The 26,167-nt window shown below is 40.0% G+C and overlaps 1 protein-coding gene and 1 long non-coding RNA gene across 8 annotated transcripts in view; one reads left to right on the top strand and one right to left on the bottom strand.

Moving 5' to 3' along the window:
- Positions 1-73: 73 nt before the first annotated feature.
- Positions 74-12,238, top strand: LOC110124336 (uncharacterized). Its single transcript, XR_011487749.1, has 2 exons — positions 74-864; positions 10,924-12,238. It is a non-coding gene; the product is annotated as an uncharacterized lncRNA (long non-coding RNA).
- The window catches only part of DDR2 (discoidin domain receptor tyrosine kinase 2), a 171,658-nt gene continuing 149,828 nt past the window's right edge, over positions 4,338-26,167 (bottom strand). For 6 of the 7 annotated variants that reach the window (XM_070467704.1, XM_070467705.1, XM_070467702.1 and 3 more), the window contains 6 exons: positions 24,522-24,745; positions 22,989-23,116; positions 20,663-20,854; positions 19,933-20,167; positions 15,147-15,296; positions 4,338-10,727 (listed from right to left, as the gene is read on the bottom strand). In XM_070467704.1, coding sequence (XP_070323805.1) covers positions 10,593-10,727; positions 15,147-15,296; positions 19,933-20,167; positions 20,663-20,854; positions 22,989-23,116; positions 24,522-24,745 — 1,064 coding nt within the window. In that variant the 3' untranslated portion in view covers positions 4,338-10,592. The remainder of the gene's footprint in view (positions 10,728-15,146; positions 15,297-19,932; positions 20,168-20,662; positions 20,855-22,988; positions 23,117-24,521; positions 24,746-26,167) is intronic. The other variant, XM_070467699.1, reaches the window with a different exon arrangement.

Genomic DNA, 26,167 nt, shown 5'->3' with positions numbered 1-26,167 from the left:
GCGTTGTCGCACGAGGCCCGAGCCAATCCGAGCTGTCCCTGCTCCTGGGCCTCAGAAGGTGTCCCGCCCCGGGTCCGCCCCGCTGACGTCCGGCTTTTGTCGCGTTTGGGGCGTTCTCCCAGCGGTGCGCTCCGGGAGGGGATTCGCGGCTCACGCGGGTTGAATACCCTGGCGCCTCTGATTAGCACTTCATGGCAGGAAGACCTCGGATATTTTCACCAGAGCTCGGCATTTTAGAGGAGAGGTTTGAGGCTAGGAAGTGAAGTTTAGAGATGATCATTAGTTAGTTTTCCGTCCAGGCACTGTGCCATTTAACACCCAACCTTCTGGTTCCAAAACTCCTCCTCTTCCTTTAAAAAATGATCTTCGCGGAAATGAACATTGATTTTACTAAGAACTTTACGGAGAATCATGCATGAATTGCCAATTTTCAAAACTTGGAATGTGGTGTAGAGTCAGAGAAGCTCCGAATTCCATAGGACGTAATGGGTCCTGTCCTGTAACCTCCTATTCTTTGTTATAAAGGACCCGCTTTGTTTTTCCATGCCACCCCAGATGGGTACTTCTGGAATAATCAATAAAAATAAATTGCTAGAAAAATTAAATAAAAAGCAAGAAGCATACAAGCCCCAATTTTTTTAAATTAAATTCAACAGATGTAAGTACTCTGTCAAACTGCCATAAAAGTTTCTAATGCTTACTTTAGGTCTCTGGATTTATTGTGGGCTACTGCCGTCTATGGGGTTGCACAGAATCGGACACGACTGAAGCGACTTAGCAGCAGTAGTAGCAGTAACAATGTGATCATCACCAGTCTGGGTCCACTGTAAGGAATTCTGCACGTCGTGTATCAAACTCTGGAAGGTACTTCATAACCACTTTCAAAGTTTCAATTATTTATAAACAGCAATGATCTCTGAAAGATACGATACTGACGTCATTTACATTGGCTTTGAATAACCTGGACATTTTGATTAATTTGGTATCAGTTTAGTATTAGATAAATCTTACTTAAATCTTATTAATAATAATTAATAAATCTTATTAAATAAACAAATAAATCTTATTAAAGATTTAATTCCTGTTTTTTTTTTTTTTTTTTTTTGAGTGATACTCAACTTCTACCCATAACCCACTTACAACTATTATAAAGAAACCATGATTTAACAATATTTTCTGAAAGTTCTGGAGTAAAATTAACTCCGGTGTTGGGCTGCACCCTTACAGTCTTGCAACTTTTGTAGCTGCCCAATTGCTAGACCAAAGAGAGAGTCCAGAGGCAAAAGAGACATCCATGATTTATTACATCGCACATGTAAGAGGCAGCTGTTGTGGAATGAGGCCCCACTGTGTGTGGTCAATAGGAGGCAGGACAAGGCAGCAGTGTTCACTACACAGTGGAGCAGAAGGCTATGGATAACAGGGGACTTGACATCAGAAGGACTCCTTGATTGCCAGGGAGACTGCTGAAACGTCTTCCCACAGTTCTTTGGGTTAGCAACCTGTGCATGGGCCGCTGTTTCTTGTTGGTGATCAAACGTGTTGGAGTCATTCTGGCCCTCTGTCTTAGAATAATTGTTAGCTAGGGTCGGGGCTGATCATACAGGTAGTCACCAATTAAACTTTCAGGTCAGGAGAAGGAGGCCATCATGTGCTTATAGTAAGGATGAGACAGGGCCAGGTAGGCAGCAATGTCTAGAGACCAAGAGAGCAGCCATTTTATAGGGTCTGACAGTACACCCCAATCTTTAGAATCTAGACCCAAAGCCTCCTCTTAAAGCGTGCAGAGCTCAGTTCCCTGGAGGAGGGCCCGGCAACCCATTCCAGTATTGTTGCCTAGATGATCCCATAGACAGAGGGGCCTGGCAGGCTACAGACTATGGGGTTGCAGAGTCGGACATGACTGAAGCAACTTAGCATGAAAGCACATAGAGCTCAGAAATGACTTGTGAAATAAATAGGAGAGAGTTGTATGGCTATCCTATGAAAACCTCTTTCCTGCCAGTAAGTGGAGGGCCCAGACTCAGGATTTAGTATCATCACAATCTGAGAATGACCACCAGTGTAGGACTGTCTGTGACTTAAGTGAAGGCCTGAAGACTTTGGAGCAAGACCAGCAGTCTCTCCTTCCATCGTGATGTCCATCCAAGCCAAGTGAGGGAACCTTGGTCTTCTCCAAATAAAGTTGCTGCTTTCAAGGTTCTGCAGCCTCTGAAAGATAGGCCGAACTGCTGGATGTGCCAGAGAGACCAGGAGAATAAGACTGTTGATGACAGATACTTAATTTTGTATTTTAAAGATATTTCATCACATGTCAGATGCTGCTCAATAATAGTCATATTTTTTTTAATAACTCTTTTAAAAGAAATTTATTCACCTACAGTGGGTCTTAGTTGTGGCATGTGGGATCTAGTTCCCTGACCAAGGATCAAACCCAGGCCACCTTCATTGGGAGTGCAGAGTCTTAGCCATTGGACCTCCAGAGAAGTCCTTATGGTTTTGCTTATAGGTGAGTAAGTGTGACTTTTATCACCTCAAGCTAGTCATCTTGAGTTTATATTGTTCATGGGCTGTTTTCCTAGAGACACCAGAAGAAAACATGCTACCCAATGATGCCGTTTATCCGTAACACACCTCGGCCCCATGATCAGCCTGGTAAATGCAGCCACTACCTTTGGCTGTTTATTCATTCTTCACATAATACATTTGTTTTTACACTATGAAACTGATCTCTGGTTTCTTGTATCATGCCTGAAATTGTCCTTAGGTAGACAAAAATAAATAAAGATATCTGTAGCCTCCATAATAGAGCTTTGTTCTGGGTCCTTACAGTCCTCTCTAGAACTAACTTGCCTATGGTTTGCAACAGGGGCAAAAAACAGCTGCCAATGGGACCTTTTCCTGTAGGTATCTTTCATCTGTCTTTTCTTCAAATCACTTTACATCCAGTCTGGCTGAGAACTACTTTGAGAGTGGCATTTTACCAATGTCATGAGATAGTAAAAGGTCATATGCTGCCCATACATAATAAGTTATTGTTCTGTAGGACTCAAGGACCAGATGTTACGCATGTGCATCTCTTTTTCAAATACAAAATGAATATAAAATTATAAGTGGAGATAAATCCATTTTCTAGTACTGATTTTACTAGTTTTTAACCAGCAGTTAAAAAAATGCAGGACCTTTTAAGTTGTTAGATAAAATATTAAAGAGCAGATATAATCTCTGTCTTTAGTAATATATTTTCAGATATATGCATAATATATGAAAATTAAAGTGTTAATTGCTCAGTCGTGCCCAATCTTTGCGACCCCCTGGACTGTAGCCTGCTAGGCTTCTCTGTTCATTGGATTCTCCAGGCAAGAATACTGGAGTGGGTAGCCATTCCCGACTCTTCTCCAAGCTATCTTCCTGACCCGGGAACCAATCCTGGGTCTCCTGCATTGCAGGCAGATTCTTTACTGTCTGAGCCACATAATATGTATCTATGACTTATCACCTGTGGATCCAAATGTATCACTTATACCTACCTTTTAACTTTGGGAATAGGTGTTGAGAATAGAATTGTACCTCTTTGAGCATCTCTGCTATTCCTGTTTATTTTTTATCTCCTCCACCTCCAACCCTACTGCCATTACATATATACTTGAACTCCTGGCCTTTAATTGTGAAACCAAACCAGAAAGTCTGGGGGGATTAGAGTATGTTTTCATGAGACCTCTGGTTATTCTCTGGGGGATTATATCCTTTCGCTTATATATTGTGGCCATCACTGAAAAAAAATAAGTTAGTATTACTCAGAATTTTAAAAATATGAATGTATTCTTCAGGGACCAGATAAGATATATGTTGTTTTGGGTGGCTCCATCCTACTCTCTGTTATGAAGACTGAGTCTGCGTGCTGGTTAATCATAGTTTTTTGTAGCTCTTTGTATGTGTGGGCAGTCTTGAGATAGACCATATTTGGATTTAGAAGGGATTGCTGTGTATTAAACAAGACAGCTTTGTAGCCACAACAGTAAAGGATACCCAATTCTGGACTGGATTCTCTAGAACTGGACTAATCTAACAACATACACCAGTCTCTAGTAGGTTTGGATATGCCAGGGGCCAAGATGATTTTCTTTCAATAACCAGTCAATTAATATATCAGAAGCCTATGTAAATAACCCTCTGTTGGATTTCCTTCAACAAACAAGGCATCCACACCACATACATCCCTCGGCTCTGTCCTCACATCCCGTCGCGTCTCCAGAAAGGGTGTAAGGGTATAAGGAGTAATGGTAACAAAGCCCAGAACCAGTGCTATTTTCACAGAAAAAAAAAAAAAGGATCCATCAGTAGCATATTTCTTTAATCATTGTTATTTACAATTTATCACCTGACAGACTTACGGAGAATAAATAAAGACAATATACAGTTGGCATCTCATTTTTTTTCTAATACAGAGAATTTTTATACGTTCTATTTTGGAATGACTATGATAGTTCTAAGCAGAAATAAAATCAATTTATTTGCTATTTTTACCCCTTGACAAGACACATCAACCTCCAAAGCTTGAAGAATAAAGCCGAGATGTTTCCTCCTCATAGGAAGAGTGCACCACATCGCTTTAGAAACTCGGTCCTCAGAAAAAGTTACCAGACAATGGGGTGGAAGTCTAGCATATCATGAATAGTAAAGGGCATAAAATGAATAGGCTAGATTACAAACCCTTGGTGCATTTGTAGTAATCTGATTAACTTTCACTTTTCTCCAAGCCTCTTTTCAAGAAACAGTTTTTCACCTAAAGTGATTGCCTTATCCCTTTGTGCTTTCCCTCGAGTCTCTGCAAATTCTTCCTTTACATGCAGTTGTGAACGTGGGTAAGCATGAGCTAGCCTGGGACTCCCATCTTTCACCTTTGGAGGCCCAAGAAGTTGTTGACAAGGTGTTTGCAGGAGAAACTTTAAATCTTGTTCCAAAAGAGCTGGGTTTGGGGCCAGAGTCTGTCCCTGCTCTTGATGGGGTACCATACAGAGAAGAACCTTGCATTTCTGTCTAAATACCTCAAAGAATAAGACTTACATAGATCAATTTCAACATCAGTAAACAAAGAAATGGAGGATGTAACTTACAGGTACAAGTTTTGGCACATTTTCCTCTTTCCTCATTTGAAAATAAACCCTCTACATTACAGCAAAGCAATTCTATCTAAATTCACCCTAGTTATGCCAGTTGACAAGTTTCTGCTTCTACCTTTTATTCGTTCAAAAAAAAAAATCAGCAAATATTTATGGTGTGCTCACTATGTGCTAGGAACTTTATAGGACGTGGGGTATGCAGAGGTGAGCTCACATATAATCTCATGACCCTTAAACAGGGCAGCTTAAAAATGCCATTACAGAACTCAAAACTGTAATCCACAAAACTAAAGCTTCAACTCCTCTATCTTCCTGAACCTCTGGGCCAGGTCGCTGCTGTATTTGTACTTAATTTAGTCCAATGTGTTTGTTATTCCATTTAAGAATAGACATTTAGGTAAATGAAACTTCTCTAATATTCTGAGAGTAGTGTTTTACTACACAATAAGAGTCTCCACCATTGTACTCTATTCCTTCCAAAAGCTCTTCCTAGTGCCAAGAATGAAGTGCCACCTAGTTCTTAATCAAAATACTGATTTATTCTAAAGTCCTCTCCTTGCCACCATATAAGCCCTACTGGAAGGAACTGCAGAAACCACCTACCGAGCTAGTGAGCTATGGGTCTCACTGTCCTTTGCGTTATCTGATTTTTCTAAGCTGTTTTTGGATTGTTTCAGCCAATTGAACAGCCAAACTAGTCAGAAAATATGGATACAATCTAGGCAGGATATTACTTACTAATAAAGGAAAAGATTAATTTGTTATATCCTCTTTAGGATTTTACAGATGTCTTTCCTGATGCAGCCAAGTGAGACCAGGTTACAAATCAGCAAGGGTTAAAAGTATCCAGAAATGAAATGTATAAATGTGAAGAACTGGTGAAATCTGAGTAAGATCTGTAGTTTAGTTAATAGTATACCAATGTCAATTTTCTGGTTTTGAAACTCGACTATGATTACATAAGATGTTATCAATGGGAAATCCTGGTATTAGGTATAGGCCACTCTGAACTATTTTTGCAACTTCTTGTGAGTCTTAAAGTATTTCAATATAACAGTTGGGGAAAAAAAAGATACATCAACTAAACAATTACCCTCCATATGTTTGCTACCAAGTAATACAGTTAACTATAGCAGAGAACTCAAAATGCCAGAAATCTAAAAACCTTTAACCATTTCAGTCTCTTTCTATCTCAATTTAGTATTCTAAGACATTTACCAAGTGGAAAAGACATTCATCTGTTTCTATAAAAATGTTAAATTTTAATTCAGAAGGAAATTCAGCCTACATTTGGGTCTACATCTTTCAGAAACCTATCATAAGCGCTTCCAGATATCAGAGGTCTTACTGAAAAGAGTAAGATGGCAAATTCCAGGTCTACAAACTCAGTTTAGGATCAAAGATTTAATAGCTCTATATTGGGAGTAATCTAAGCCTTAACTGTGATTTTCTCCATTTATTTTTGTAGCTTTGGACAAAACAGATGCTATTCTGTTTTACACTATTTCCTTGGAACATCTTCATCTCTTTCCTTTCTCCTGTTCTCCTTTACTTGAAACAAATGCCTTAGCCCCACATCATGGCTTTCTTGTGGGACGCCTGGATGGGACTAGAAAAATACATGGTTCCAACATGGCACATACGTCTTGGTGCAGATATCGAACAAGATTTCCCTAGTTTAACCTAAGCCTGTTGTTCCAATGTTTCCCTGTGGCCTCTCTGGGCACAACAATGATGAGCATTATCTAAAATGGATTTCAGTGGCAGAAATAAAGAAGGGAAGACAGAGCCTCATGAACTAACATGAATTCCCCATCTCCCCTCTTGGTCTTCATTTCCAAAGCAGCACTTGGAAAGCCAAGTCCAGTTCAGACAGAGTTGATCTCTTGTCACCACATGAATCCCTGGCACTGGAAGTGGTCTAGAACACCCATGTTCAAACGGCCTCCCTCTCCTACAGCCCATGAGATGAAAAAGTCATTCCCTGGTGGTTGCTTATGTGTTTGTATATTCTTGATGGGTTTATCTTTTCTTAAAACTCTGAAAAGTTCCCTTCCATGTCATACTCTGCACCTCACTTTTCATTTTTTAATGACTACTTTTAATAATCTCTTCATCCAGAATTTCCTCTCTCTCCATATACATTTATCTTTTATCTTCAAGACACTTACTTTTTCTGTTCTCTTCAGAGATTGGCTTTCATGCTTCAGAATGGATTCTCAGCAGCACCATCTGTGTCCGTCTTGCTGCCCTTACCTCCCCCATCCTTCTCTCTGTCACCCCTATTATGTAGCCTCCTTTCTAAACCCCACCTGCCTCCCTGTCCAATCACATGCACATTCATTGATTCATTCTCTGCTCTACCTTCATACAGTGCCCTTTGTTATACAGTCTTGTACACTTGCAAGTGATCTTTCCACAGCATTAAAATCGCATTTCCCCTTGGGTGCCTCTTTAGACTCCAGATCTTTTCTTAGCACATATGAGTCTGGACAGCTCATCAAGATTTGGACTTAGCTATCACCACATTCACTAGCGAAAGTATAAACTTAAATCTACATCCCAAACCACAATCTAGACATAAACCATTTCACATATATCATGAAGAGGATGACTTCCTAGAAAGGTTACAAGGCCCCACAGTTCTCATCCCTTTTCCTACCTTCTTTTCTACATAATTCTTAGCTTCATTCTTCTATTCTTTAAAAGTCCACCTATTTTTAAATTCTAGATACCTAGCCTTGATCATTTACCCTGATGGCTCTCTTAGATTTGTGCCGCTGAACGCAACGTGTATGACTAAGGGAGGAGTTAAAACTGTGTCTGGTAGTACAAAAGTCTTAGTGCCAGAAGATGGAACCTTCCTCATCTCAGAAAAAGATAACTGTACCTGACAATACATATTTGCCAGTTGCTTGAAACAGATGACCTCTATGACTCAAGCCCAGGAAAATCTAGACATACTAAGTTAATTTTAAAGGATTTTTCTTATGGTATCATGCAATGCAGTGGCTTGAGGCAGAATTGTAAAAAGAAGTAAGTGGAAAGATACTAGACAAAAGAAGGAGAAATTACATTACATGGTTCCTCTTGCCATATAGGAAGTCATGGCCTGGTCTGAATGTAGGCCTGCCAGATGCTCATGGATCAAGGAGAACAAGTTGCAAGCCCTGATTTCAAGTCCCTTTGATTCTACGGAAATGGAAAGATGAACTTCAATGCATCAACTTGACAGAGACATGTGGCACCCAGATTAAACATTACTTCTGGGTGTTTTTCTATAAGGGTGTTTCCAGATGAGATTAACATTTTCATTGGTGAGCTGAGTAAGGAAGATTGCCTTCTCTAGCAGGGGTTGGCATCATCTACTCCGGTGAAGGCCTCAATAGAAGGAAAAGTAGCCTCTCTGCCTGACTGCTTGAGCTCACACATCAGTCCTCTGCTCTCAACTTAAACCTTTAACCCTCTGGTTCTCAGAAGTACATCACCACCAGCTTTGTGGAACTCCTCAGTCTCCATAATTATGTAACCCTATTCCCCAATTCATTATAATAAATCATATATATATATATATAAGTTCTGTTTCTCTCGGGAACTATGAATAGTACACGAAGTTATTACTGATCTTGAGAAGACAGACTGTGTGGCAGGTCCCAAGTATAAAAGAACATGAGGACATGTCTGGTCCTGCAGATATCAAGTGAGATAAAGTATGGAGAAACACATGATAAACTTTGAAGCACTGAGCCAGTGGCAGGTGTCCTATTACTACTATTATCGTGACTTCTTCACGTGATCTCTTTTGCTGACCACAATTTTCAGAGCAGGAGGCGACTGGACACTGAGCCTGCAGCAATTGTAGATTCAATTATCCAATGAGGTCTGAATATATCAGAGCTGGAAGAGACTTCAAGAGCATCTCATTCCCTTTTCCTGTTTCCTACTGCATCTGAGGATCTGTGGAGTGTGAAAGCTCAGAATCTGTTCTGAGGGGATTTTTATTTAACAGTGTTATCAGTATCCATGGATTCTGAAGCCAGAGCCTCAAGCTTTCTTTTTCTGCTGGTCATACCATCGCCAAGGCAAGAGTGTAAATCCCAAGCAGTAGCAGCAGATGACTCTTCCACACTCAACCTGCTCCTCTCAAGAACTCCTAGGGTTAAAAGGACATAAAACATCATCTCCCACAACCACTTATTATGTCTGAAACCCTACCTCTTTCTCTCCTAGTCTTCAGCCTGTATCTCAACCTCTTCAGTGACAAAGGGCTCCCCACCTCTCGAGGCAGCCCACTCATCCTTGTATATTCTGCCTCTGGCTATATTTTCCCTAATAGGGAGTTAAAAATCAATCTCCCTGTAATTTCCTTTCACCAATCCTCAGTCAACCCTATGGAAACACTCAGAATATATCTATTCCCTATTTTACATGACCTTCAGATTTATGCCTGAGAAATTTCATCCCCAGCACATAGGTTCCATAGAGTATTCATCCATTAAAAGAGCTGAAAGTTTTGGAGGAGATGAACCAAAGGGCCTAGGATCAAGCTATAGAAACAACAGTTTGTACTGACTCAAAATCAGGCTCTCGCTAAAACACACACCTGAAAATGTCTGAACAAGGTGAGAGGAGGACCCTCTGAGGAAATGAGCAGCACACCTATTACCTGTCGTCCACTGACCCCTTTTCCTGTGTCCATTCTCTATGTAAGAATATTTCCATGCATGAGGCACATTTTTTTTTCCAAATAACAATCCCTGTTCATAGAGCCTTGCAGTAAATATTCTTTCCTATGTACATACGCTGTATTTCCTATGTATATAGATCTCAACCCTCATCCCTGCCCAGGAATGAACAAAACAACCATTCCAGTAAGTTGAGTTTTTTCCAAGCATGTAACATCTATTTTGCAAGGAGAGGAAAATGCAGAGTTTAGGACGTGTCTACAGGCCAAATTAGGAAATCAAACCATTGGTGACTAGTTACTGAATACCATTTCATCAGATTCTCCACACTTACCAAGTGTTTTCCCTACGCCTAGTCTCATGTTTCCTAAGACATTAGCATTCTTCAAGTTTTTTCTTTCTGAAATCACTTTTTAAAAGGCGACAGGGAAAATACATTGTAGAATCTGCACATTCATAAACACGAGCATATTTATCCTTTATAAATTATCTAAATTATCTAGCCTTTGTTATCCAATACTTTAAGTATATCAAGTAAGATGCTTTACTAGATTTCATCTGTCCTAGGCTTTTTTTTTTTTTCTTTTTAGTTCTTTAATGTAAAAAAAAGTATATATGTGTCAGGGGTAGAGAGTGGGGGAGTGGAGTGGAGGGAGACGAGGGACAGAAAGGGAGAAAGACAAACAAGCCTCTGTCTCCCGGGTGCATTCAGTGTCCAGATGGGTGGCTTAAGCGAGGGTGCTGCTGGGGCTGGCGAGGCGGACCTGTTCCGGGCTATGCAGCATCACTCATCCACCTGCTGAAGCAGCAGAAGGTGGATCTCCTGGAAGGAGGGCCGCTGCTTGGTGTCTCTTCTCCAGCAGCTGAGCATCAGCTTATACACGGAGTCAGGGCAAATGGCAGGCTGAGGGAGGTAAGTCTTTGGAAACAAAAAAATGAACGAAAGAGGAGACTATTAGAAGAGTGTGGAGAAAGGGTGGCTGCATCACGGTATGACTTGCCCACTCCCCACTTTCTTGGACTTGATAACTGAAATGCGTGTGGTGTCTCTCCGTCTTCTTCACGGGCATTTTACATCATATCAATCCCCTTTCCATTCTCTTTGTCTTCTCCAGATCTGCGGAGCAGAACTTCCTGATGGGCCATCCTGTGGTCCCTGTGTGTGCGTGCATGCTAAGTTGCTTACCATCATGCAAAAGATGAAACTGAAGCAAGAAGACATCTTTGACTGGAAAGTGATTAGAACACTTAATCCTCCAGTTATAGCCTATCCACAGTGAGCTTTATCTTGGTTGAGCCAATCATGGCAAGGGCGGAAAGTATGTTAGTTGCCTTAGCTCCTGGGCTAAGAATGGAATCTTAGCCGCTGAGACACAGGATGTATCCACGTAGCTCTTAACCATAGCTTTCTCTGTGCTCTCCTTCTCCTGTACTGGCCCCAGGTGGGAAGACTGGATTTCTTCTTTACATTATTCACCAACATTGTACATTTAACCCCTCTACAGCCCTGCCCTGAATTCCAACCTAGAGCTGGATTTGGCTCTATTCTGAAAGCAAGTTACTGTGTCCACCCAGCAAGACTGACTCCAGGTCATCTGCTTGCCTGCAATGTGTTGCTGTCATTTCCTGACCTATGCTTTTTAAAACCTTGTATACTGACATATTCCTGAACCAAACCTAAATGTCTCAAGCTCTTTGAATCACAGGTCCAACATCTGCTGCTGGTTAGTAATTAACCATTTCAATATTGCCTTCTCCCACACTTAGACCAGCTTGTATCATGCATGGCAGGATCAGATGGTAGTTCTATCTTTAATTATTTGGAGAACCTCCATACTGTTTTCCATAGTGGCTGCACCAATGTACATTCCCATCAACAATGCATGGGGCTTCCCTCTTCTCCACGTCCTCACTAACATTTGTTGTTCCTTGTCTTTTTGATTATAGCCATTCTAAAGGTGTGAGGTGATATCTCAGGATGGTTTTGATGTGCACTTCCCTGGCCTGCCAGGCTCCTTCCTCTGTCCATGGGATTCTCCAGGCAAGAATACTGGAGTGGGTTGCATGCCCTCCTCCAGGAGACCTCCCTGAGCCAGAGATTGGACCCACATCCCTTATGTCTCCTGCTTGGCAGGCAGGTTCTTTACCACTAGCGCCACCTGGGAAGCCCAATAACTAGCAACATTGAGCACCTTTCATGTACCTGCTGGCCATCTGTTTGTCTGTCTTCTTTGGGAAAATGTTTAGTCAGATCTGCTCATTTAAAATTGGATGGTTTGGGGGATTTTTGCTCTTGAGTTGCATGAGTTCTTTATGCATTTTGGATATTAACCCATATCAGATATATGAGTTGCAAATTTTTCTCCAGTTTGGTAGCTTGCCTTTTCATTTTGATGGTTTCCTTTATTATAAAGAAGATTTTTAGTTTGATGTAGTCCCACATGTTTATTTGTGCTTTATTGCCTTTGCTTTTGTTGTCAGATCCAGAAAACCATTGCTACGACCAATGCCAAGGAGTTTTCCATCATCAATTCTTAATTAAAAAGTAAGAAGACAAATACCTCTGGCTCCTATTTGAATATGTAATAAGATCTGAAAAACCTTAACTCAGTATGTTAGAAGTGACTATGGCTACAAAATAGCAAGTATTTAAAAGAAATATTACTAATATTATAAAGGATACAGGATAATAGACACTCTCGTATACTATTGTGAAACTTAAAACTGTTAAGCCTTATCTAGGGTGTTCACTAAATAATTTTAGAAAAAAATACATCTGTTTTGAGCCAACAGATATCCATAAAATGAAATGACAAATAAATTATTTGCCCTTTTCAAAGTTGTATAAACTTGGCAAATAAAGTTATATTTGGTAATAATTCTCATTATGTTGATAGTATTTTACTTTTCATAACATCAAAGAAAATAAGCTTTTAAAACTGTATTTAATTTTTAATTATTTAATTTCATTTAGACCATGAGCTTTCAAGAAAAGTGCTTTCTGAGGATTCTTTACAATTTGTAAAAACAAATTGAAAACAAAAAATGTCAAATACGTTTTAAAATTACTGGAATTATTATTATAGACCTCCAAGCATTTTTAATTGACTATGGAAGATTTAAGATTTGTCTAAGCTATGAGCCCTAAGGATAAGATTCTTTCTAGAATTTGTGTTACTGAAAAGTTTTCTCCTGCACGTTATCTGCTATGTTCAACAAGTTGGTGACATTAACAGTGCTGTTTGAATACAAATTAGATCACATGTGTAGAGTCCATAAAATCCATCTAGCAGCTGATAGTGATGAATAACTATTGTGTTTATACTCTAATGTCAAACTTTCAAAATTTGAATACTGAAATTTTAACAAGAAAATTTAAAGTAATTAAAATTTATAAACTGTTATAAAATACAAATTTAGTGAATTATGCTTAGTTCATATGTTGAATTAAATAAACTTTTATCAAAATTTTAAACTTATAGGTGAGAAGCTTACTCAGCATATGATGGTGATATTATGCTTTGGTCTTGGCTTCACTCAAATATGTAATTTTATTATTCAACCATTTAGTAGTTGATCAAAATATATTTGACTCTCTAGCATCATTTAGTAAAAGTGAACATGATGGACCCTTTTAATAAGCAGTTAAAAATAAATAAGAAAAGTTAAATCCCAGAGATTATTAGAATTTAAAACTTCCATTAAATGATAAAACAACATTTTCTTTGAAAATGAATAGCATAACATTTGATTAATTACTATGCAACTTTTTAGTGCTAAGTAAAAAGCTACCTGATATCAAAAATACATATAATGCAAAGCAGACAGTGGACATAAAGTGTGGGGAGGGGAAGCATGCCTCTGTTGGCTGAATGTTTTGTTGGTTCAATTGTGCCTCATACAAATTGTTCTTTGCATGTGAGATTTCAGTCACTGAATAATAAAATCAGGGAAACTGAAAGGTTTAAAATATTCCTCCCTTTGCCTATAATTCCAGGATGTAAGCAAATTAGAATTATTGTTATGATGAATAAAATTACACTTTCTAATAGAACGCACCACCTTTAATTGGCCATGAGACATCTAATAGGTCACCCAGGTGGCCATGACATGCTCCTAGTCCAGAAAAAAAATTTTTTTCTTTGGTCTACGCCTTATCTCAGCACTAAATCAGCCTTTTGCCAAGATGAGAAGGCAATTACCTCATAACCAAAATAGATGATTTCGATTCCCTGCTACCAAAATATCTACAGAGGATCGCAATAAAGCTCTAGGACCCCCTCCTCCTATTTTAAACACTTATTCCACAGTCTCTAGTCATTCCCTTATCTTTTGTTTGCGTTAATCTGGTTAAGCACAGAGGATCCACTTTTAATTTTCTTCAAGAGCCTTTTCCCTCTCCTCAACTGTTATCATTTTCCTGTCTGAGATGCCGCACTCCAAGTCACTCTGGGGGCTCAGCGCTCCAGCCACCAGCAAGCTTTCAATCCCACATCTCACAGGAACTTTGGACACTGAGTTATCTGAAGGAGACTTGGAGTATCTTAACTAGGAACTGGGGCCCCTATCAGCTTAGAAGCTTAGCTTTCCTGAGTCCTGAGAGGCCACAACATCTGAGCCCAGAGGTGCCTTCCAGGAACAACAAAGCCAGGATGCACTTGATGGTCTCTGGGCACGTAAGTTGAGAAATATTTTTAAATAGTCCAAACCAAATTTTTAGCAAATGCTAATAACTCCCTTATTCACTTTTAGCTTATGTTTTTATTCTTATGTTTCTCAACCACAAAGATAAACTGTACAGTCTAGACCAGGACACAGATCAAATATGAGAGACAGGATTTATTTCCTGATATCTTTGACTAGGGCTTCCCTGGAGGCTCAGTCGGTAAAGAATCAACCTGCAGTGCAGGAGACCCAGGTTCAGTCCCTGGGTCAGGAAGGTCCCCTGGAGAACTAAATGGCAACCCACTCCAGTATCCTTGCCTGGAGAATCCCATGGACAGAGGAGCCTGACAGCCTACGGTCCACAGGGTCTCACAGAGTAGGACATAGCTTTGTGACTAAACCCCCACCACCACCGTCTTTGAGTTGTGGAGAAGCCTGATGGGACTCCCTCATGCCCCCCACTGACCACTGGGTTGACCCACAGAAAAAGTAGAGTGTATGGATGCCTAGGGAGGACCTTGGTCTTTCACATCACCTGGATACATAGTGACAAATGACTATCACCCAGGTAGCCCGTCTTCCAGCTCAGGCCTATCCTGTTAAATCAGAACTTTTCTTTCTCTCACCTTCAGAGGCACCCAAGGCCACATCTCTCCACCCCAGCAGCTCTCACCTGCCTCCCTTGGTCTCGGAAGAACTCTCCAGTATTCTCAATGACCTGTTCATCTGACAGCTGGGAATAGGGCTGTTCCTGGCAAAAGGTGAAAGTCTCCCACAGAGTCACCCCGAAGGCCCACACATCACTTGCTGTGGTGAATTTGCCCTGTTTATGTAAGGAAAAGAAGAGAAAGTCAGAATAATCTGTGTACAACAAGAGCAGAGAGATTTTCATAAAATAGAATTTTTAACTACACAGGGCAAGGAGTACTGGAACTGCCAAGATCTGCGCTGGGAATCTGAAAACAACAATAGAAAAGGTTTCAGTGCCACAGCCTCCACAATTCTCTGACCCTCAGGATCTCTGCTGAGGTCTACTTCTCTTGCAGGTGAGATCCAAGGACTGAAAAGGATGTGGCCATAAACTACCTGACTCTCCCGCTGAGAGTTAGAAGGTCAAACTCTAGGATCTAGGGCAGCCTCAGGTAAATGCCCGCGGAAAAGGCAAAATAAGAACAGGAAGAGATACAAATATCTCTGTGTTAGAGATACAGGAATCCAGTGTGAATGCCTCGAGTAGCTCCTGTTCAATGATATCACAGACTTGAAGGACAGACTGACAAGTGATCTCTGAGATTCAGATGCAGTCAACATTCATTAAATACTTGCACATGTTCTATTCAATGACAGTGCTGAAGTAGATAATACTTGTTCCTACTTTTTAGATCAGAAAAGTGAGACAACATAGGTTTACTAAAGTTCCCTGGTTTATCAGACCATGAAAATAGAAAAACTGAGAGTTGGACCAAAACCCTCTGAATCTTGGTCTAATAATGTTTTATAACACCTTGAAATATATTTAAAGGGAGCAAAGCTTAATAATCACATTCAGTTCAGTTCAATTCAGTCGCTCAGTCATGTCTGACTCTTTGTGACCCCATGAATCGCAGCACAACAGGTCTCCCTGTCCATCAGCAACTCCCAGAGTTTACTCAAACTCATGTCCATTGAGTCGGTGATGCCATCCAGGCATCTCATCCTCTGTCATCCCCTTCTCTTCCTGCCCCAATCCCTCCCAGCATCAGGGACTTTTCCAATGAGTCAGCTCTTCGCATCAGGTGGCCGAAGTATTGGAGTTTCAGCTTCAGCATCAGTCCTGCCAGTGAACACCCAGGACTGATCTCCTTTAGGATGGACTGGTTGGATCTCCTTGCAGTCCAAGGGACTCTCAAGAGTCTTCTCCAACACCATAGTTCAAAAGCATCAATTCTTCAACATTCAGCTTTCTTCGCAGACCAACTCTCACATCCATACATGACCACTAGAAAAACCATAGCCTTGACTATATGGACCTTTGTTGGCAAAGTAATGTCTCTGCTTTTAAATATGCTATCTAGGTTGGTCATAACTTTCCTTCCAAGGAGTAAGCGTCTTTTAATTTCATGGCTGCAATCACCATCCGCAGTGATTTTGGAGCCCAAAAAAATAAAGTCTGACACGGTTTCCATCTATTTGCCATGAAGTGATGGGACTGGATGCCATGATCTGAGTATTCTTAATGTTGAGCTTTAAGCCAACTTTTTCACTCTCCTCTTTCACTTTCATCAGGAGGCTTTTTAGTTCCTCTTCACTTTCTGCCATAAGGGTGGTGTCATCTGCATACATATCTGAGGTTATTGATATTTCTCCCAGCAATCTTGATTCCAGCTTGTGCTTCTTCCAGCCCAGTGTTTCTCATGATGTACTCTGCATATAAATTAAATAAGCAGGGTGACAATATACAGCCTTGACGTACTTCTTTTCCTATTTGGAAACAGTCTGTTGTTCCATGTCTAGTTTGAGCTGTTGCTTCCTGACCTGCATATAGGTTTCTCAAGAGGCAGGTCAGGTGGTCTGGTATTCCCATCTCTTTCAGAATTTTCAATAGTTTATTGTGATCCACACAGTCAAAGGCTTTGGCATAGTCAATAAAACAGAAATAGATGTTTTTGTGGAACTCTCTTGCTTTTTTGATGATCCAGTGGATGTTGGCAATTTGATCTCTGGTTCCTCTGCCTTTTCTAAAACCAGCTTGAACATCTGGAAGTTCACAGTTTACATATTGCTGAAGCCTGGCTTGGAGAATTTTGAGCATTACTTTGCTAGCGTGTGAGATGAGTGCAATTGTGCGGTAGTTTGAGCATTCTTTGGGATTGCCTTTCTGTGGGATTGGAATGAAAACTGACCTTTTCCAGTCCTGTGGTCACTGCTGAGTTTTCCAAATTTGCTGGCATATTGAGTGCAGCACTTTCACAGCATCATCTTTCAGGATTTGAAATAGCTCAACTGGAATTCTATCACCTCCCCTAGCTTTGTTCATAGCGGTGCTTTCTAAGGCCCACTTGACTTCACATTCCAGGATGTCTGGCTCTAGGTGAGTGATTACACCATCGTGATTATCTGGGTCATGAAGATCTTTTTTGTACAGCTCTTCTGTGTATTCTTGCCACTTCTTCTTAGTATCTTCTGCTTCTGTTAGGTCCATACCATTTCTGTCCTTTATTGAGCCCATCTTTGCATGAAATGTTCCCTTGGTATCTCTAATTTCCTTGAAGAGATCTCTAGTCTTTCCCATTCTGTTGTTTTCCTCTATTTCTTTGCATTGATCACTGAGGAAGGCTTTCTTATCTCTCCATGCTATTCTTTGGAACTCTGCATTCAGATGGGAATATCTTTCCTTTTCTCCTTTGCTTTTCGCTTCTCTTCTTTTCACAGCTATTTGTAAGGCCTCCTCAGAAAACCATTTTGCCTTTTTGCATTTCTTTTCCATGGGGATGGTCTTGATCCCTGTCTCCTGTACAATGTCACAAACCTCCATCCATAGTTCATCAGGCACTCTGTCTATCAGATCTAGTCCCTTAAATCTATTTCTCACTTCCACTGTATAATCATAAGGGATTGATTTAGGTCATACCTGAATGGTCTAGTGGTTTTCCCTACTTTCTTCAATTTAAGTCTGAATTTGGCAATAAGGAGTTCATGATCTGAGCCACAGTCAGCTCCCGGTCTTATTTTTGCTGATTGTGTAGAGCTTCTTCACCTTTGGCTGCAAAGAATATAATCAATCTGATTTTGGTGTTGACCATCTGGTGATGTCCATGTGTAGAGTCTTCTCTTGTGTTGTTTGAAGAGGGTGTTTGCTATGACCAGTGCGTTCTCTTGGCGGAACTCTATTAGCCTTTGCCCTGCTTCATTCCATGCTCCAAGGCCAAATTTGCCTGTTACTCCAGGTGTTTCTTGACTTCCTACTTTTGCATTCCAGTCCCCTATAATGAAAAGGACATCTTTTTGGGGTGTTAATTCTAAAAGGTTTTGTAGGTCTTCATAGAACCATTCAACTTCAGCTTCTTCAGCATTACTGGTTGGGGCATAGGCTTGGATTACCGTGATACTGAATGGCTTGCCTTTTAAATGAACAGAGATCATTCTGTCATTTTTGAGATTGCTTTCGAGTACTGCATTTCAGACTTTTGTTGAGTATGAGGGCTACTCCATTCCTTCTAAGGGATTCCTGCCCACAGTAGTAGATATAATGGTCATCTGAGTTAAATTCACCCATTCCAGCTCATTTTAGTTTGCTAATTCCTAGAATGTCAACATTCCTAGAATGTCTAATAATCACATTAGAAAGGGGTAAAATATGCGATTCACCTATGGAGATGATAAAAATCTTTATAATGATTTACCTAAAATAGTATATCTTACAGCATCATTCATAATTGAAGGAAACTGGAAAATACCAAGTTATTATGATATTAAATTACAGGATATATCTATAATGGAATATTATACAACCATTAAAATCATGTTTTTGAAGAATATTTACTGGGAATGAGAAAGAATTTTATGTGCATAGTATCATCCCAATATGTAAAACAGTTTTATATACATAATACATATATTCAGAGAAATACAGGTATAGAAAAAAATCCTCAAAGAAAATATACTAGAATATTAATAGTGGTTATTTTGGTGACAGGAAAGGGATAACTATATAATTTTTATTTTAAAATTAACAAATCCTACAAGAATATGAACAAGAAACAAACATTAACAATAAGTGAACAAAACTATATTGCTTTCAGGCTTTTCTCTGGAATACTAAATGACAAAAGACAAAATTACATGTATTCAGCATCATAGGAAGTAAAAGTTTAAAGTCTAATAATTCTATAAATCAGCTAAGTGGCATAAAACCAAATGGCATAAATTGCCTCAAATATGCATGGTAAGAGAAGAGAAGCATTTGGAAAAAAAATATTTATTCACTTGTGGTTCAGAATATCAAGAGCTGAATAAAAGTTATAAAAGCAAAGAATGAGGAACTTAAAAAGTAAATGATGATAATCATTAAAATAGAAACATAAAGTAATTAATTAGAAACATGGTTATGAAATTAATACAAAAAATATTTTGTGTGGATAACAGTTCTTTAAATGACAAAATTTTAATACCCTAAATTAAGATTAATAATATGGGAAGGGTAAAGATTTTAAAAAATCATACTAAATCTCTTATCATTCCAGGTATATTTTTAACCTTTCTCTCCAAATTTTCTATAGTAAGCATTTTACATTTTATCAGCAGAAATAGGCAAGTGTTAAAAAATAATGATTAGTACCATAGTAAATCATCTCAAGTCAGAGAAAACATTGAAGTCTACTCATTGCCTGTCTCCTGCTGTCTCTGGCGCACCTCTAGATGCCGTGTGCCCCTGCCTATGTGCTGGTTGCTAGGGCAGAGCTCAAAAACAGGAAACTCACCAACAAGATGCTCTCCCAGGACATCCAGCGGATCGGGAGCACTGCCCGGCCCTGGATTCGGTAGTAGTCACCACTGTATAGGTTTCTGCTCATTCCAAAGTCAGCTATCTTGATGGTATAGTTCTTACCCACTAAGCAGTTTCGTGTGGCCAGATCTCGATGAACAAAATTAAGTGAGGAAAGGTACTTCATACCAGATGCAATCTGGGTAGCCATAAACTTCAGGTTGGCATAACTGAGAAAATACAAAGGAAGAGAGAAAGTAGCCTCTGGCAACAAGAAGCTGTGAAAGGTACACACTCTCCAGTTGGTGCCAACAAACTGGGGTTCCATCCTCAGCATCCCATCTCTATTCTTCATTTATCTCTGCTTTCCCCCAAAGGGCAGCTGCTCTGTTATCCCCTGTACACTAGCATCCCCTGTCTCATTGGGAAAGACCCTGATGCTGGGAAAGATTGAGGGAAGGAGGAGAAGGGAGCGACAGAGGATGAGATGGCTGGATGGCATCATCGACTCAGTGGCCATAAGTTTGAGTAAACTCTGGGAAGTAGTGAAGAATAGGGAAGCCTGGCGTGCTGCAGTCTATGGGGTTGTAAAGAGTCGGGCACAACTTAGCGACTGAACAATAACATCCCCCACCATCTGAGAACAATAATGAACTTTAAAGCTCACTGCTCCCCATCTTAGTCTCATGAACCCAGGAAAGAGATGGAAGACTCAGCTTTTTTACCTCACAGTGGGTACATTGGCAGAGCAAGAACTGGGTGGCTCGTGGCGGGAAAGAAACTGATTGAGATCTCCATTTTCCATGTACTCAGTGATCATGCAAAGAGGATCCTCAGTGATACACACAGCTAAGAGGCGGATGATGTTTGGGTCCTTGAGCCGGGACATGATCTTTATCTCCTTAAGAAAATCATTCCTTTGAAGGACACAGACACAGATAAACCCAAAGGTTGCCAGAGTTAGAATCAAGAAGTAGGAGAAGACACAGCAAAGTCTAGTCCTGCCCATTATACTAGTCTTCTTTTCTTTTGAATAACCTTTGTGAGAACAGAGAAATTGCTTCCTGGAAACTGTCTCCTTCTACTCATCCTGGAATATGACAAACCCTTATTCAACTGTAATTTTGGAGGCATATGGACCATGACATTCACATTTGCACCGTTAGTATCCAACAAAAGCCCTGCCACATAGAAAGTGATTAATATTTGCTAAATCAAATGTAGGTTGCTAAAAACTAGTCTTAAAAATAAAACTTTCAACTGAAAACTATATCTTAAGTGCAATGGGGTCTTTCCCTTTTTTAAAAGCCAAGGACTCACTCTGTAAATAATGCTAAGGCACTTTTTTATGAAAATGAATAAGCATCCCCTGGTTTATCTGATAATTTTTTATTGTCCCATGCTGGCTTCTTTTAATGCAGAGTGTACCAGCTGACAGTCACAACACACATTTAGTAACCTGTTCAAAGTTGAGCTGTTTAAAGTTCATGGTGGTAATGCAGTCATTTCAAAAGTACTCACTTGGCCAAAACTAGTAGCTGTCAGAGTAGATGGTGATGACCACCCTTGAATCACACAGTGGGCTACCTTCCCAGTAGCAACATTTGGGGGAGTGAAACCACTAGCCCACATTCTCAAAACTATTGGAACAGACATGTTGTACGTCTCCTAGGAGTTTTTTAGCAATCCTGGACTGGGAGTCATACCAGTCAATATAAAATCCTTAAAACCAATATGGTTTCAACACCTCTCCTCTTTCATTCCTCCTTCAACCTCAAAGCAAGGGGGACCATGGTTTGGGAGGGCACACAACCTAAGCCATCCATCGTTGCTTAATTGGAGTGGGCACAGATGGGACACCAAACCTCACCAAAAAACAGTGAGCAAGGAGAGAGGCTCAAGAAGGAGGGGTTATATGTATAGCTATGACTTATTCACGTTGTTGCACGGCACAAACCAATACAACATTGTAAAAAAAATTTTTTTTAACAGATAAAAGGTTTGTTATATCCCATCGCTTTTTTTTCTTTCTTCTTGCCACCTTCTCTAATCATGTGCTAATATTAATATCAGGAATATTCTTTCTTTCAATGGGAACTGAGGATATCACTTTTCATTCATATTAGTATCCTTAAGATTGAAATTCTCACAGTAAAAATTCCAAAACCACCACAGTTCTGTTCCCTTGACTTTCTTTCTTCTTCATGCCACATCCTGCCAATTGCAAGACTTTTAATAAAACCCTCTCACCATTCTTGGAATTTATGATAATTTGAGGTATAGCAATCCAAATTTTTTCTGAATTTGAACATCAGTGAGACAAATCAAGCCAACACAAATGAAGAAATGCATATGTTACCCAGATGTGCAGATTTTTCTGAGACACATTCAATCAGCTTTCAACCAGCATGCCTGTCTGGGTGAGGATTAACTCACCATTACTGTAATGGAAAGGCTGTCAAACAACGGAGTGTGGCTGGAAACAGCAATTTATGTAGTAAAGGATCCAAGAGATTATTAGCCAGTTTGGAAAACTGCTAAAGGACTGTGGATCCTTTTGCTTTGAGGTCCATGGGTACTTTTCCAAGTAGAGGTAGCTTCTCATTTGGGGGGTTGCTGGATATAGACAAAGAGGAGCATAAAAGAGAAAAAAAGGCATGAGAAAGTTAAGTAGAGATTCAGTGTGAAAAAAGGAGAATGGCAGAAGCTTAGCAAGAAAGATGTGTGTGACTGTGAAAAGTTTGCAAGGGTAGGTAATGACATTCAGCAATGTCATATTCAGACTGTTGTGTAGGTTGGGAAGCATAGTGCTGTGCAAAGGAGGTTAGGAAGTAAATATGCAGCAGATCTAACAGAAAATGTACATTTGTTCTAGAAGGAGATGAGAATGAAGATGAGGATTACTGACCCATCAGAAAAATAAAACACAACAATGGATATGTGAGGCAGCTTTCCATCTAGAAAGAAACAAATTGCTCAGAAGTTTCCAAGAGTATCCCTGATCCTGAAGATGAAACAAATAAAGGAAAATTCAAAATGTAGACCACAGACCTGGCATTCTTGTTGGCATCTGCTCGGAGCATTTTCACAGCCACCAGGACAGGCTGGTTGGCACTGACATCTAGGGCAAAATCTTTGTCTTTGAACTTTTCCATTCCCTCCACTTCACAGAGATGAACCTAGACAAAAGTCATCTAGTCTCAGCATCATCATTCTCCTGAAGATGTCTCAGTACTCTTGCTGGGCATTTCCTGGAGATAAACTACCTCTTACAACTCAGGCAAAATAATCAAAAGACCAATAAGAAGATACGTGCATCATATCTTTGACTCAAATAATTGATTTTTTTTAAAATGGTAAGCTAATATGATATGTTACTGCTTTATAAAAAATATACATTGATTGGAATGTTAAATATGTGAATAAATATATAACAGTATTTTATCACAGCTATAATATACAGTATTATTTTATTATACTATAAAATGTCTTCTGGTATAAATGCTTCAACTTTGATTCAAGGAAGTTTGGCTATAAGATTGCACAAAACATAAGGTATTTTATTCTCTAAGGAACACCTACGTGTCAGTAACAGTATAACAAGCCTGCATTTTCAACTCAGGAGACAGAAGGAGTGGACATAACACCACAAATGGATGTCATGGACCCTTCTTCGTCCATCACCAGCAAACCTACACAAGGTTAAAGCATGCCGCCCGTGCTGGAAACCAGTGCCGTCTCAGGAAACCAAGTTACATTTGGAGTTTAGATGGCGGGACTGAAGAGCTTCTGTGGCCACTTAAATCATTGCTTTGCATTCTCAGAAGGCTCATGTGACTGTTGTAAGAGTGAAAAGTCAAATATTACATGCATCACTCTCAGAGCAATTAAGAAGAGTGTTCTCCTTATCTTGGTTAGTGATTTATTCCCTAGTGGCTGATTCTGGGACTAAAAGCAGGGGCGAGGTTGTTTTTGACCATTTTACATGTAACTCCCATTAAAATGGATAAAAACAAAGTGGCTATCCAATAGCAGGATGTTCTTGGACAGTTTATAAAAGATGATCACATCTTATGGTCCCCACCCTCTGTAACCTACAGTAAAATATTTAGAAAATATTGGATGTTTTTTAGGATCTCAAAGTCTAGTGACTTTCCTGCTTTAAAACTCTTGTATAGAAATCAGAATTCCCAGGAATTCCACAGCTATTTGACAAAGATGAGACTGACCCAATACTAGTCTTCTAGAATAGGGGTCCCCAACTTCCAGGAATGTATATATGATCTAAAGGTGGAGCTGATATAACAGTAATAGAAATAAAGTACACGATAAATATAATATACTTGGGATTTGGGGTTGCCAAAGCCACCTCTTCCCCCAGTCCATGGAAAACTATCTTCCATGACACCTGGTGCCAAAACTGTTGGGGACCGCTATAGAGGACAATGCCAGGAGAAACAGCTGGAGGACACATTGCATGTGAATCCACTCTGGATGGGACACTTTGCTCTACATGTCATTTTTATTCAACCACTTCCTCTGAGCTACCAAGGACTGGAGACTCCACTCCAAGAATCAGCTCACCTCCCCAAACTGGCCTTCACCCAACTTCTCCTTGAATGTTAAGAGCTTCCTGGGGAACTCTTCCACAGCCACATCTTTTCCCGAGAGCAGGTCCATGGTAACGGCAGGCACAGAGTAGGTGTTGCCTCCAGTCACCCCCTGGAGGTTCACGATGTCAGCCTCTGCGTAGTGGGGCACGCCCTCAGGCCCACTGGGCTGGACTGGCTTCACAACGCCACTGCAGCCTGGGAAGACAAGGACAATGGGCTTCATCCCGTGGAGCATTTTTGGAGATCTCTCTAAGAAAGAAAATCTGATAGGAAGGCTAAAATATGTGGCCAATTCATGTTAATGTATGGCAAAAACCATCACAATATTGTAAAGTAATTATCTTCCAATTATAATAAAGTTTAAAAAAAAAAAAGCCCCCAGTCTAACCTAGGCTATGACATTATTACTTGGACAATGGCTCCTCTAGAGACTTTCTTGTGGCCTCCAGAATACAGGTCACCATTTTATCTCTTACCCTTCTCCTCATACTACCTGATCATTAACAATCTCCTTGACTAAACTTATGGAATTGCAGTGAAGCTCCAGGAAGGCTGGCTATACTAGTTAGGGTGGGAGTATTAAAGTTTTAGGATTTAACAGAATATTTTCTTAATTTTAAGATATGATTACTGATGTAAATAACCTATTTTGGGATTTAAAACTTTGATTAAATTTATATGATCTAGCTTAAGACATCCTAACTTTAAAACACATTAAAATATGAGGGGGGATGTTTTAGACTTCAGGAAGTAGGTAAGTCACTTTGGTTTAGCCTAAAAAAAGAATTATATCCCTTTTCTTGTTATCTCTGTGAAAGTCCCATAGTTCAATATGCTCCGTCAAAGTTTGCTATCCACTGAGTGGTAAATATAAAGAAAGCTCTCTATAAAGAAAGCTGGACACCAAAGAATTGATGCTTTTGAACTGTGATGTTGGAGAAGACTCTTGAGAGTCCTTTGGACTGCAAGGAGATCCAACCAGTCCATCCTAAAGGAAATCAGTCCTGAATATTCATTGGAAGGACTGATGCTGAAGCTGAAACTCCAATACTTTGGCCACCTGATGTGAAGAACTGACTCATTGAAAAAGATCGTGATGCTGGGAAAGACTGAAGGCAGGAGGAGAAGGGGACGACAGAGGATGAGATAGTTGGATGGCATCACCAACTCGATAGACATGAGTTTGTGCAAGCTTCAGGAGTTGGTGATGGACAGGGAAGCCTAGCATGTTGCAGTCCATGGGGTCACAAAAAGTCAGACACGACTGAGTTACTGAACTGAACTGAACTAAACTGAGTGATAAATACACCTTAGTGTCCTTTCTTCCTTTGGAAAGACTCCCTTGAAAAGCCTCTGCCCTCATGGTTAGCCCTGCTACTTTTCCAATGACCTCTCTCCTGAACACCATCAGTCCTCTCTCATTGACTCAGGTCACTTTTGGTTGCTGATATTATAGAAAGAAAACCTGCTCTCAGTCTCAGCGATGACCCCAGCATCGCTTATGATGTCACTCTGCAGCCCTTTTTAAAAACACTGGGATGGGAATCAATTGGCACCATTTACTAAAGCAGTGCTTTTACTGAGAGAAGGCAAGAGATATTTACTTTTGTAATAAAA

Source organism: Odocoileus virginianus, chromosome 5, assembly GCF_023699985.2.
Source record: "Odocoileus virginianus isolate 20LAN1187 ecotype Illinois chromosome 5, Ovbor_1.2, whole genome shotgun sequence".
Lineage (NCBI taxonomy): Eukaryota > Metazoa > Chordata > Mammalia > Artiodactyla > Cervidae > Odocoileus > Odocoileus virginianus.
This window is presented reverse-complemented; position numbering and strand designations above follow the sequence as displayed.